Consider the following 14,010-nt stretch of genomic DNA (forward strand, 5'->3'; position numbering starts at 1 on the left):
TTATGATACAGCCACGGTGTTAAATGAGTATCATAGTATCACAGTGAGTAATGAATGGGGAGTGTCTTCATGTGGAGCTTTGGCTACACATTTTGGTGTAGTTTACATTGCATGATCCAAATTGAAATATAAGTCATCTGCAGACGTCATACTTCCAAACAAACCTCGCAGATACTTGAGTTCCTCTTGAAGGTCTCATGTCTGACAGGGTTATAGTTTCATCCTGCAAACAATAACAGTTTTGAAAGATCCCACATCCACTTTGGACTGAAGGAAAAAGGTTGACATGCTATGTATTAACCTGAACTTTATCCACTTATGTAGCTGTGGGCCCATTGTCATACTTCATGCTCATCTGGCTCGTCTTCCACATTGATCATTCAAGTCCAAAAGCAACATAAAGCAATGTTTCACCAGCTGGCGACTGTTGTAACAAATTTATACACACATTTCTCAGTATCAATTGTTTTTGTGGATGATGAACAAGCATGGCACACCCTCAATAAGTACCTCCTCTTTATTCAAGTAATGCAAGAGGAATGAGAAAACCTTTCCAGCATAACACCCATCTCTATGACCTAAAACAGTTACACACATGCCTGTGCTGTTGGAGGCTCGAAACGAAATGTAATCTCTCACCAGGGTAAAGAAACGAGGAATGTAGCGCGTGGATTCACTTGCAAATTAAGATGTCAAGTCAACAACACCGGGGGTATCAGGTGGTGACATTTTTCATGTGTTTAAGACATTTTTTTAAAAGCATTGTGTGTATGTGTGTGTGCGTGTGTGTGTATGTGTGTGTGTGTGTGTGCGTGTGTGTGTGTGTGTGTTCCCCCACAGATGGAGAGTATCTGACATTTACCAGATATGAGCCCATTGGAGTTTGTGGACAAATTATCCCTGTGAGTATTACCCTTCATACATGTGACATGTGTGATGGAAATAAATGGACGCAAGAAAAAGAAAAAAAAAAATGAAGGAAGCAGATAACAGTGAATTGCCGAGATATCGTACGTTGTTAGTTTTGGCTGTTTGTTGTCATTACATGCTGTAGTTTCCAGTAATTCCCTGACAGTCACTGTTTATTCGGGTAAATCTGCTGGTAAGCCCCCAAAATGACTGTGCCAGTGAGTTTGAGTAATAGGGAACGAGAAGTGAGAGGCAGAGGACTGAGCTGGGGGGATTTAACGTAGTGGGTTTGAGGAAAGGAGAATGGTGAGAAAGGAGGAAAAGATCAAGGAGAAAGAGACACTGTTGATTGTGCAAGAGTGCAGAAAGCGTGCGGTTCTGTGTTGAGCCCCATGGGCTCCTGTGTAAAGCAGAAATAACACAGGCCTGTGTGTTGTACAGTGATATGGGTCTATTGCACATGTGTTGCAATTTCCCAGCTTTCTCAGAATACTGTGGGAAGAGAAAATACTGTACAAGTGCCGAGAACATTTTCTCACTTGACTATGTTTAGACAGAGTGAAAATGAGAGTAAGTGACTTAAGAGCGATGACTTATTGAGCTTGACTTGTGACCACCCAGTGTGTCAGTCAGATGCATGATGTCTTTTTCCGGCATGTGTGTGTGTGTGTGTGTGTGTGTGTGTGTCCTGCACAGTGGAACTTCCCTCTGATGATGACAGCATGGAAGCTGGGCCCGGCGATCGCATGTGGAAACACTGTTGTCCTGAAACCTGCTGAGCAGACGCCTCTCACCTGTCTCTACATGGCCGCTCTCATCAAGGAGGTAAACGACACAATCGCTTTTGCCAACCGCCGCAAATGTGCTCCCAAGGCATTTTGTCAACATTTTTTTTTATTTTATTTGAGCTGAGCAACATTAATAGTCCAATAACTGAATCAGAATCACTTACAAGTCTCAGTTTCAGCCAAGAACACAGTGTTCACTACGAATTTGGCCAACACTTCCTTTGGATAGTGCAATGTTAATGTAACCTCAAAGTGACAAAAAACAGATGTTTGATAAAGCGTCACTTGTCTATCTGGTGCATCTTCTCAGAGTCCATAATCCTTGTTTCCACATTTAGATGAACTCCAGCCAACAACACTAGAGTTTATAACGTGTACATAGTTTTGATTATATCAGTTGAGGTGCTGAAATTTCTCATTAGTAGATAAAAACAACAGAGGTCATAACCGTTTTGTTTTTGTGCACTGAATCACCGAGCATCACTGTCAGTTCAGCTACTGCACTTCCCCGTTTAAAGGTCATTAAAAGCCACAGAAACTCTTTCCAGTCAGCGTCTGAATCGAATGAATTCTGAATTTGAGATATCAGGAAATTGTGACTCCACTGAATCGCCTACGTGATAAAAGGAAGTACAGACATGGCAAAGTGGATGTCATTGCACCATAGCTGGCAGTTAGATCAACATAAAATATCAGCAGCAATAATAATCAATTCAGCTCATATTATTGGAGCCACGCACTGTTTGTGTCTGGTTTCACTTGGTAACGAATTACTGCACATACCTAACGCAACAGCAAAAGGAGCTAAAGGTTAGCGCTTTGAACAAGCTAACAGCTTGGAGTCGCAGTCCCAAGATGAAGTAAGGGACGTTGTTCCTGTTTTTCTTATGCTGCCAACATTAGACTAATATCAGCTTATATGAAGCTGCACATTGCAGTTTAAATCAGCAACAGACTTAATGGACCACAGAGCTGAAGACAGCCATCATTAGCACTTAATGATGTGTGAACAGATGTGCATTTCAGTGTTGATGTGCTTTAAGAAAAGGTGGCTTTGAAATATTTAAATCCATATTTTTCACATCTTAGAAATAGCTATAGAAATCAATTTGCTGACACTTAACCACAGAGTACTGATGCACAAAGCACATAACATAAATCATCACAGAGTTTTCAGTGCAGGTCGACAGTCAACATAAATATGATAGAGAAAAGTTAATACAAGTGCAGATTTCAGTGTCCACATCCTCCCTGTCCTCTCTGGCTTCTCCCCTTTTTGGAGACTATCTGTCTGTTGCCTTCTTCTTTTTGATGTTCTCCACTCTCTGCTGGTAGGGAGGTTGGGTTGGGTCCGGATTCCCCCACACTGCCTGTGGTTTTGCTTGGCTCTGCTGTCATCTCCGCTAAAGCTTGTTTCCTCTCATATTGTTTTGACAGGCCGGGTTTCCACCGGGAGTCATCAATATTTTGCCAGGATTCGGGCCAACGGCAGGAGCTGCGATTGCTTCGCACATGGGCATTGACAAAGTGGCCTTCACAGGATCGACTGAGGTACTTTTGTGCTCTAAGTGAAGATAAAAACCACTCTGTACCACTCGCTCTTGTCAGCAAACACAAGTGACACAGTGACCAACATGTGCAGAGCATAAGAGCAGGCTGCGTAATTAGGGGACGCTGTGTTCCTGTATTGAAGTCTAAATGACAAACAAATGGGCTCTTACATAAGCTGTGTGCCCTGTCATTACTCCTCATGTCGAGGGGCTCTGATTTTATCTCGCACACATGCACATATTTGCGCTGTCAAGAGTATACAAAGACATCTCTCTGAAAACACTGCCTCTCACACACACAAAGGATAAACCATTGTAGTTTGCAGAACAGGGAGGCAGTTAATGGAAAGCTAAATCATCAAGGACGTATACCATGTTAGGTGTTGAGCGCTCGGGGGTGTTGCGGTCCAAATGCATTCCTCCGGCCGGAGGTAACAGCCAGAGTGACAGCAGATTCCTTTTCTGCAGATCATTTATAAACATCTGTTATATCTAACTGCAAACTAACCTCTCTGGTAAAACCATTTACAGCAATTCCAGTGGAGAATTTATGTTTTGATGTGACAAGACTGTATTTCACATGTATCTTCGGTAAATGAGCCAGATTTATATTATATTTGGATCAGCCTCTGTGGTTTATGGAGATGTCTGTTTTGACCCTGGTGGCATGTTGGAGGAACAGTGTGTGTGTGTGTGACCTCCAATAACCCCACGCAGGTAAAGACATCATGGACAACTGGCCTTGATAAGGAGCCAAACAGACTCAGCAGTGAAAGCAAAAATAGAAAAGATGGAGAGGAAAAAAAGAAGGACAGGACATTATGTGAATGAAGAGGATTTTGAGCCATGATACCTGAGCTGGTCGAAGAATCTTTATCGACTTACTCCAGTGAAATGTCATGAGTTAACGGATTCAATGGCATTAATATGTTACACACATCAATTAATATAATAATGAACTCAGCAGCTACAGCTGTACCACAAGGATTCTGATGTTGGTCTTGGTTTGATTGTAATCTTAGTCTTGTTCGTTGATTACAACCACTTCATCTTAAAGGTTTCAGCCTTTTGTTGAGACTTTAAAATGAAAACATTAAACATGGCAACAAGACCTGACAAACATAAGAAAACGTGGAAGCTATTAGACTCAAATATTGACCAAGTCCTTGTACAAATCTGAACCATGAATGGCTCTTTAATGTAACACAAACATTTTCCAGTTGTCGCTATCGCTCAAACACACACACATCGTTGGTCGGGACCTGTCATTTACACAACATATTCCCCAGCTTCTTATCCAAACCTTAACTATCACAACCTATTGTCCAACCCTAACTCTTAAAAAAAACTAAGACATCAACCTAGTTAAACTCGACTCCAGCATTTTGGTCCCCACAAAACTGTCGGTCCCCACAAGTATAGTGGTCTGCTTGTTTTTGGAGCCCACAACTATAGTACAACAAGCCCACACAGACACACCCAATCAGTGTGTGCACCTTCTAACACAAACATCTTCTTTGTTTTATCATCTCGTCCTGATTGAACACTTCCTTTGTGAGTGGCCCAGTTTTTTTTTTTTTTTTTCTTTTTCTTTTTCTTTCTTTCTTTCTTTCATTTTTTTTTTTTTTTTTACTAGTTTTCCTGTTGTTTCATGTGATCTGGAGTCAATTACTGAGCGAATCAGCCAGTGCTGTAAGAGCCTGCTGATGCCCAGACAGTGAGTCACTGCGCTGTAGTAGCTAGTGGTGGGGGATAGTAGCCACCACCACCACCACCACCGCCACCGCATCTCCTCGCAGGCTGGAAGGTGGTGGCGGCGCAGCTACAGGTGGATTTTAAAGGACCAACAGCTCATCTTCGTACTCATTCACATGTGACTGTGACTCCACATGGAGGAGTCTGGCAGCCCAGCGTGTTTCCTTTACCCCTGAATAAACACACGCTAACTCCCCCTTTAGCCAGCCGCTTTGTGTTTCTGATCAAAGACAGACAAAAACACATCAGAAACAATGAAGCCAAGCCAAGTGCTGTGTTGTTTTTATACAGCTTCGGTACAAGCCACAGCACAGCAGTCAGTTGATTCTGCTCTCTTCTGTTGTTTTCTATTATATCTTGGTAACTTGAAGATGAGTCTTTTCCATGTGCTTCAATGGGATTTTTTTCTCTCCCCCCCTTGTTAAGGCACCGAGAGGGTATTTTTCCACTTTATCCTGTCAGTTCTCTCGGAAAATAAAACAGGCTGTATGAGTAACAGGAAGATGAATGCTTGTTTAGGGTGTAGGGTTGTGAGGGAGGTGTGTGTATGGGGTTTCTCAGACTTGTTATCTCTTGAGTCAAGATCTCAAGACACTGCAAAAAATATCAGATAAAGCAGCTGATTAATTTCACTCTGTCCCAAAATCATGTTTCCAGAAATTTCCAGCGGGGGAAATAATGTTGTTTATTTCCTGTGCGGTTTTAACAAAACTATCACAATGTGTGACTGAAATCTCTCATTGTCATAATATTGACTCTTGAAACTTCCACAAACGCAGGAAAGTGTTAGTAATAAGTAGGTGGACTCCACTCACACGCCACTTTCTTAGTCTTATCAAACACTTTTTACACTTCAAGCCACACTCACTCACTCCCACACATGCATTCATTCCTTTTCTACCACACACACACTCTCTTACTCACTGTTGATACATTGGGGACAGTTTGGGCTCAGTATGTTGCCGCAGAGTCATTTTAAAATGCAGCTGGGAATCAAACCACCAAGCTCCCGATCGATTAGTGGTCGATTCGATTTGAGAGAGCAGCTCAATATAAAGTATAATGTATTAATATGTTCTTGTCTTTTAATATAATGGCCACATGACTCCTACAACCATGACTTCAAATACTGATCACATCTCGTCTGTCTCTTAGCTCTTTATTTTGAAATAGATTTAAATCGAACTATTTCAATTTATGTCTACTTAACTGTGTGTATTTTGTGAACTGCTTCAACCATCTATTGGTTTCCACAGACTCATGAAACTTGCTCGAGTTATATCGCCAGTTAACATAACACACATACATTTAAAATGATCGTTTGTCATCATGTCATCATTGTCATCAGGATAACAAAATACATCTTTCAAAAGAAGAGAATCATCATCATAAAATCTGAAACTGTAGAGCAGGTATTTGAAGACGTCTGCGGAACGAAACACATGATTTGTAGACGAGAGGCTGAAGCTTTGACTTTATCGTCCTCCATACCGACGGGCCGGCAGCCCCCTCTCCCTCTCCCTCTCTGTCTGTCTGTCAGTCAGATCACAGGACACCACCCACACACCTTGTGGTTGCTCCTTCCTGCCCTCCATTAGACATCAGATGCTGTTCCCAGCTAAAACATAATTTTATTTTCCTGTTGCTGTTTCCAAAAACCTGAAATAGATATTCATTCTGTGTGTTTGCAGAACTCATGTTTCAGCTGGCCTACCGGTGCATTCCCTGTTTGGAGCTAACCAACCTCTTTTAAGCTGTTTAATGGCTCCAGCTGATTTACTGATCTGGCTGCAGGCCTGCATCACTGTGAGTAAACCTCAGATCTGTTTCCTCCGCTAGGTCGGCAAGCTGATCCAAGAAGCAGCTGGGAAGAGTAACCTGAAGAGAGTGACGCTGGAGCTGGGAGGAAAGAATCCCAACATCATATTTGCAGATGCTGATAGTAAGTTTTTATTCATCGCTCTGTTTTTTTGCCTGTGTCACCCTCACCAGCTGCTCCACCACTATCCCTGTTTTGTTTAGTTATACATCCCCATTCTCAGGCCCTTCGGTCTGTGGATAAACACACATGGGCTGAGTATCCTAAAATGCTCAAAGGTTTTGTAGTGCTATGAAAACCTGTGGATGGATGGCTTTCATATAAAGTCTATATGGCTCACCAAACTGGGGGTGCTGAGGCTTTCAAATGCTTTCAGCAGCCGTGAGAGGGGCTCCCCAAGGCCTGTAAATCAGGAGAATGGACCCTGACTCAGTCGGGTGCTTCAGCCGAGACCCATAAATCACAGGGGTGTGTTAACCCTTCATGGACAACAGCAGGGTCCTGTCTCTCAGGTGTCAGGTATCAGATTTGCACAGGATACCTCCAATAAATATTGGGGCAAATTTTGTAACAATATCCTGCATACAAAGCTTCTTTTTTTTTTTTTTTTTAACAAGATAAAGTTTTTATATGTATGTAGCTTATGTTAACATTAGCTTCTACATAAGTTCACTTTCAAGAATCAAAATCTTGAGGCAGTTTTAAAAAAGATAATTAAGTTATTTTATCTGCAATAATCCCAATTTTTTTGTTTTTTTCCCCCAGTGGATTTGGCTGTAGAACAGGCCCACCAGGGTGTGTTTTTCAACGCAGGCCAGTGCTGCACAGCGGGCTCTCGCATCTATGTGGAGGAGCCCATATATGACGAGTTTGTCCGGAGGAGCGTGGAGAGAGCCAAGAGGAGGATAGTCGGCAGCCCCTTCGATCCCACTACTGAGCAGGGTCCACAGGTGAGTGAGCACAACGCATCGGCCACCTCATCAAGCTACAGACTGATTTTAACTTTCAAGCAGTGGTTTCTTTGTCCTTCTATCATTTTATCTCACATACTTAATGTCCTTCTTTCTCCTCTTTCTGCATCCTTTTCTGTCCTCCACCTCCACAGATCAGTCGGGAGCAGCAGAATCGTGTGCTGGAGTTCATCCAGAGCGGCATCAGCGAAGGAGCCAAGCTGGAGTGCGGCGGCAAAGCTTTGGGCTTGAAAGGGTTCTACATTGAACCCACTGTTTTCTCTAATGTGGGGGATGACATGCGCATCGCCAGAGAGGAGGTACGGTGATAAAGAGGAAGCTTTCACCAACACAACTAATGCACATACAGTATATCTGTGGGTGAATCAGTAGTGAAGGAAGTTCTTTAAATAAAAGTAGTAATACCACACACTAAAAACACTGCATTCATGTCAGTACTTTGACTTTAATTAAGTCTAAGTACGAAAGTTATAAAAGTAAAAGTACTTATCATGCAGATTCTCCCCTTTCAGAGAGTCACATGTCATTTTATATGTAATCTTATTATTGATGCCATGAAAACAGAATTTCATGTTGTAACTGGTTGAAGGAGAGTGAATTTCAACCACTTTATAATCTACTGGGTTAATAAATCTATAAACATGCCTGATGATTCATGTGTTTATCTTGTATTCTGCCTATTCTGAGTCATTAGTTACTAAAGCTGTCAATTACAAAAAAAGTAGACTAATTGGCTCTGATATACATAGTGGAAATATAAGTTGATAAAGTAAACTCGTGACTGTACTGAACTGTATCCGTAACCTTTCACACCTCTTTGTTTATGACCACTAATGTGTAACTATAACAGATATGAGACAAGTAAATGAGAACATGTGGCGTTACTAATGAACCTGTGTATTGTATCGCCTGTTTACAGATTTTTGGACCAGTCCAGCAGATCATGAAGTTCAAAACTATCGAGGAAGTGATAGAAAGAGCCAACAACACAGATTATGGTCTGGTTGCGGCCGTTTTCACCAACGACATCAACAAAGCCATGACCATCTCCACAGCCATGCAAGCCGGCACTGTCTGGTAAGCTTCATCCGCCGTCTCTCCCCGTAGCTGCAATCAGGAATATTTTTCATGTGGGAAGTTATTCAGGCATCTAGAAACCATAAACTGGCAAAATGCCACGTTACTATCATTACACAAGCCACAAAGAAATGTTTTCCTTCCCTTTTTTTTCCATCAACTCAGACATTCAAGATGTAAAAATATCAGAAGTAATGTGCCAGTGCAAGACAACAGCGTAAAAACATAAACTGTAAATGTAAACTGACACCCTAATTTTATAATCAGAATAAATGAAATGGTCATAAAATGTTACTTCTTGATTTCACCTAAGATTGTTTTGTTTCTCGTTGTAATTAGCTGCAGATGGTTATGAGCAGGGTAGAAGTATAGCTAACATACGGGACCTGCCAAGAAATTTTCACAACTTGTCATACTTGACTGCAATCCTCCGCTAGCTCAGAAAACATTTCTCTACCCTCATCCTTCATGCCACCCCGTCTCCATCCTCCTCCTCCTCCTCCTCCCACTCTTCCTCCTCTGTTGGGGAACTTTTTTTTTTCTTTTTTCCTTTTTCAACAGAAAACTTTCTTCCTCTTCCTCTTTTCTTCTTCAACTAATCCTGCCTATTCCAAGCAACATTTCCTCACCACTAATGCCGGCCACAATCACCGCTTCTCCTAATGTAGTAAGTCATGTGGGATTGACCACAGACAACCAGCTGTGTCTCCAGTTTCCCCCCTGATCTCATAGATGTGTCTTTTTTTTTTTTTTACTGTCTGTTGATTTTGGTGATGTCGTGAGGAACTTGTTTCAGTTTTTCATTTAATATTTTGTCATAACTTTGTTCCCATGACACTCATCAGCTTTCCATCAAAAGCTTTTAGAATAGGATATACATAATTCAAGATTTGCTCTTAGTGGATGCAGAGACTTACATTTAGTTTACTTTTCAAGTTCATTTTCCCAAACACTGATCAGTCAGAGCTCCTCCAGCTTTTAAAATAGGGTCTAATTCATAATCTGGGTCACTGACTGTTAAAGCCGAACCATGAGGGGATTTTTGGACGGTCAGTCACACGTCTCCCGGCGACTTTCTCAATTCTAAAAAACACAAACTGTCTTCACCTTGTTTTTTTTTTACTCATCTCAAACATTTGTATTTCTTCTTTCGGTCTCTGTTTTATTCCCAGGCAGCTGCTGTTAGAAAAATCAAATCACCATCTGTTTGATATTGACAATCCAGAAGGGTTTCAAAAAAGTAGCAGAAAATATGGAAATGTGTTATTAACTCAGTTTTTTTCTAGATGCTACTGCTTTGGACAAATCGTCACAGAGGTGATCAATGTTTTGTGTGTTTTCGCAGGATAAACTGCTTCAACGCTCTGAGCACACAGTGTCCATTTGGAGGATATAAAATGTCTGGCAATGGGCGTGAATTGTGAGTATGACTTGGTTGACTGCCCACTGAATATACACAAATTAACCACAGTATTACTAATCCTGACTTTTTGTTTTGAAAACCTACTTTCCCAAATTGCCTAACATGACATAAATCCTTATCTAACAGGATATTGCAACAAGTCTCCCCCCCCTAGGGCCCCTGACCAGTGTCTCCACTATATTTCAATGTTGCTGTCAGAATATGATAGTTTAAAACAAAATATGAGCAGCGTCGTCACTATTTCCTGTCGTCTGTTTTCAGGGGAGAAAGCGGCTTGAAGGAGTACTCAGAAGTGAAGACCATCACGATGAAGATGGTCGCCAAGAACTCTTAAGGCAGCCACACTTTCTCACGCGGGAGGAGGAGGTAGCGTCTTCCTCATCATCACTGACCCCCAGCCTCAGCCTCAGCCTCTTGTCGGTCCATCCCACAGTTGGCGAACCACATTAACCACCCCCCAAATTAGTTATCTGCATGGTAACTACAGGCTGTGACCACCACTCGCTGCCCTCTCAGTCCCCTCCACCAGCTCCGCCTTTGCTCGTGTCACGGACAGTCCGCTGATCCCTGTCCGGCGCTCTCTCCTTGAATCTCGTGGACTGTCTCTAGTAGTCTAACCGACGACCACTGAACCACCTCCTCCACTAACTACACTAAAGCACTCACAGAGACGATGGGGGAGGCTCCTCTGACTGCGAACCCCAGTAACAACCCCCTCTCCCCCTTCTCCCCAGCCGCTACACCCCCGATCCTCACTCCCACCCGATGCTGGATGCTCAGAGACTCAGTCGCCGCACTTGCAATCAACCCTTTACTAGCAACTTGTCATGTGTTGGGAGGCAGTTTTTCTTTGTACTGTGCGGTTCATGTTCATCAAAACACCTCATGTGTCATTGTCTTGGTAGAATTTATTCAAGCATGTCAGCTCATTCAAGACCACTGATGTCGTCAGCCTCAGATATGAATGGATGAAATGTTAATTCAGAATTAAAAAATTGATTTCTAATTGTCTTTGTTTATATTTTAGCTCATATGACTTAACACTGTATGTCAACCTTTGACTGATGTAAACGTGAAAGATTTTAACCTCTTAAAAGCATTTTACTCTCACCTGCTAAAAGAGGAGTAGATGTATTTTAAACATTATGTAACTGATTTTCATTGATGTCCATCTATGTTTATGTTTATACAATCATATGCTATAAAATTATAAAATGACCATAGTTTTTTTCAGTAAAAACTTTTTCCTGGAAAACATGTTTTTGTCTGAGTGTTCTCTACATCATTAGGACTCAAGACTTATACTGTAAATGTGGATCAAACACCTCAATATTTTAATAACTTGTATATAAAAAGGTCATGAAAATTAACCGATCATAAGAGATGATTGTATTGAAACACATTCTCGTACAAAAACATTCATAAATTCTAGGTCCTGGTGTTGTTCATGATGTTAGCTTCACTAGAGATACATAGTTACAATTACATGGAGGTGGAAACTGTGATGAAACAGAATAAATTCAGGAAATCAATCACAAACGTAGCAGATAAGATCATTTCAGACACATATTCATTTTCCGTGTTGATTCATGTTTCTGCTCATCAGTGTCTGCGAACTTCCCACTGACAACTCATCAAGATGAGAGGTTCATGACCGTCAGAGGAGGGCGGGATGAGATGAGCAGCTTCCAAGGTCAAAGGTTATTTATTTATTTATTTTATCAGTGAAGCAAGACAAACACATCACAAGTTCACATGGATTGATGTTACATCATATGTATCTGGCGTCCAACACAACGCACCAGTGGGAGAGGGCGCACGGCCCTGGAGAGAAGAGTCGTTTGTAGTTCATACATTTTACTACATCCCCTCTTTACTACAGTTATACAGAGCTTCCTCTATAGTGGTCACAATCCAGGTCACGATGAGGTCAGAAGTTGCTTAATAACAACTTATAACATTTGTATGTGTGACCTGAAGTCTTGCTACTTAACTGTCCTGATGCCTAATTAAGCTTTTTTAAAGAGCCACTGAGGAAAGTCAACCAACAAAAAATAAGAAAAGAGTGGATGAATTAAAGACAGTGCATGTAAATAATGTGAATTAAGGGATAAATATAAATATTTGTAATTTGTATTTATACCATAGTCCTGAAACTGGAGCTGACAAATGTATTAAGACGTATTTCATAATGAATATCAATGTAAGGATTTGTTTAAAATGTGAGTTTGGATAATACAATGAAACACACAAAGTTTTATTGACAAAAAAAAGATAAACAAGGTTAAAAAGTTCAAGCGATCATGTGGTTTTGAGCAATAATCACACACAGTTGCATTATTCTCTGACATATTCAAAGAGACATGAGGACACCTGAGAGGGGCTAAATCAACATTAATATGAGTCTGGGGGTGTTGCTGCTCTTTTTTTTTTTTTTTTTGGAGCTGAACAGATGTGAGGAAATTGCACCAGAGTCTTTGTTTGGCAATCAGCTTTTAAATTATCAGGGTACATTTTCCCACAATTCCCTTCCCAGTTGGTATCTACAGCCTTTTCAAAGAGAGAGGATGAAAAAGTGATCTCCTTATTGCGGCACTCTGTTAACACAACAGGGAACGTCAAGCGCAGACTATGGACACACACTCTCTTAAGTAAAAAGCACAACCATGCATCTTCATGCGTCTTCTAGCAGGAGAACTAATGAAATACAACCACACTGGGTTTTGGGTTCATGCACATGGAAGATCACAACTTTCAAATATGAGTTTTCCTTCTTTATTAAAACATACCACATTTTTCCACAGATAAACCCATCATCGAGGCTGCAACATCGCACGTTTGACTGATTATGAATAGGTGAAATAATATGAGGAAGACAAATGATGGTAAGGAAGAGTTTAAGGGAGCTTCCTTCGATAAATATTTCAGTAGCAGGCAGAAAAAGTGTGTCTGAAATCCTTAATGAATCATGCTTGTGATTTCTCAATAAGAAGTCTGGTCCGCCATTGCCTCAGCGAGAACCCTTTAGAAAGCCTCATTTTCTTAGTGTGTACAAGCAGCATAACCCCGCAGTTAAGGACATCAGCTTGGAAACAGACCACACACTGACAGGGACATTCACCCTTTGTCCAGATGGACTCTTATCCTTCACAAGCCATGTTTATAGCTTCAGTTAATATTCCAGCAAGATAGCACTGTTTTTCCTGTTATCTGTTCTTTCATAATATTTTTTCACATGAGTTAACAAACCAAGCTGAGACTTCTCTCTGGCTCTGGACAATCGTGTGTGACATTGTCTGGTCCTTGTTATTTGTCAACTTTAAAATGTATTTGCTGTTTTTTTTCTTCTTTTAAATTACAATTTAGTGACTTCTGTTGCAGTGTAGCAATACACCCCCCTCTCTCTGTGTGTGTGTGTGTGTGTGTGTGTGTGTGTGTGTGTGTGTGTGTGTGTGTGTGTGTGTGTGTGTGTGTGTGTGTGTGTGTGTGTGTGTGTGTGTGTGTGTGTGTGTGTGTGTGTGTGTGCTTGCAGGAGAGGTCTGATTCTTCTCACTAAATGTTGTGCAAGCGTCTCTGTTACATGCCTCTCATTCCAGTGTAGTGTGAGTCAGGACTTGGTGAGTGAACAGATCTGGTGAGAGACCAGAGACTCCTCCATGTCTCTCTCCTCCGTGTGATGCACAAGATGACGCGGCTACAAAAAAAAAATTAACATAAC

The 14,010-nt window shown here is 41.3% G+C and overlaps 1 protein-coding gene across 2 annotated transcripts in view; it reads left to right on the plus strand.

The window, feature by feature from the left end:
• Positions 1-11,549, plus strand: part of aldh1a2 (aldehyde dehydrogenase 1 family, member A2) — a 30,905-nt gene extending 19,356 nt beyond the window's left edge. For both annotated transcript variants that reach the window (XM_083997621.1, XM_083997620.1), the window contains exons 5-13: positions 841-902; positions 1,606-1,734; positions 3,135-3,248; positions 6,842-6,944; positions 7,587-7,771; positions 7,927-8,091; positions 8,712-8,869; positions 10,215-10,289; positions 10,554-11,549. In XM_083997621.1, the coding sequence (XP_083853747.1) occupies positions 841-902; positions 1,606-1,734; positions 3,135-3,248; positions 6,842-6,944; positions 7,587-7,771; positions 7,927-8,091; positions 8,712-8,869; positions 10,215-10,289; positions 10,554-10,626 (1,064 nt within the window). In that variant the 3' untranslated portion in view covers positions 10,627-11,549. The remainder of the gene's footprint in view (positions 1-840; positions 903-1,605; positions 1,735-3,134; positions 3,249-6,841; positions 6,945-7,586; positions 7,772-7,926; positions 8,092-8,711; positions 8,870-10,214; positions 10,290-10,553) is intronic.
• The last annotated feature ends 2,461 nt before the right edge of the window (positions 11,550-14,010 follow it).

The sequence above is a fragment of the Trachurus trachurus genome (genome assembly GCF_905171665.1).
Source record: "Trachurus trachurus genome assembly, chromosome: 3".
Classification (NCBI taxonomy): domain Eukaryota; kingdom Metazoa; phylum Chordata; class Actinopteri; order Carangiformes; family Carangidae; genus Trachurus; species Trachurus trachurus.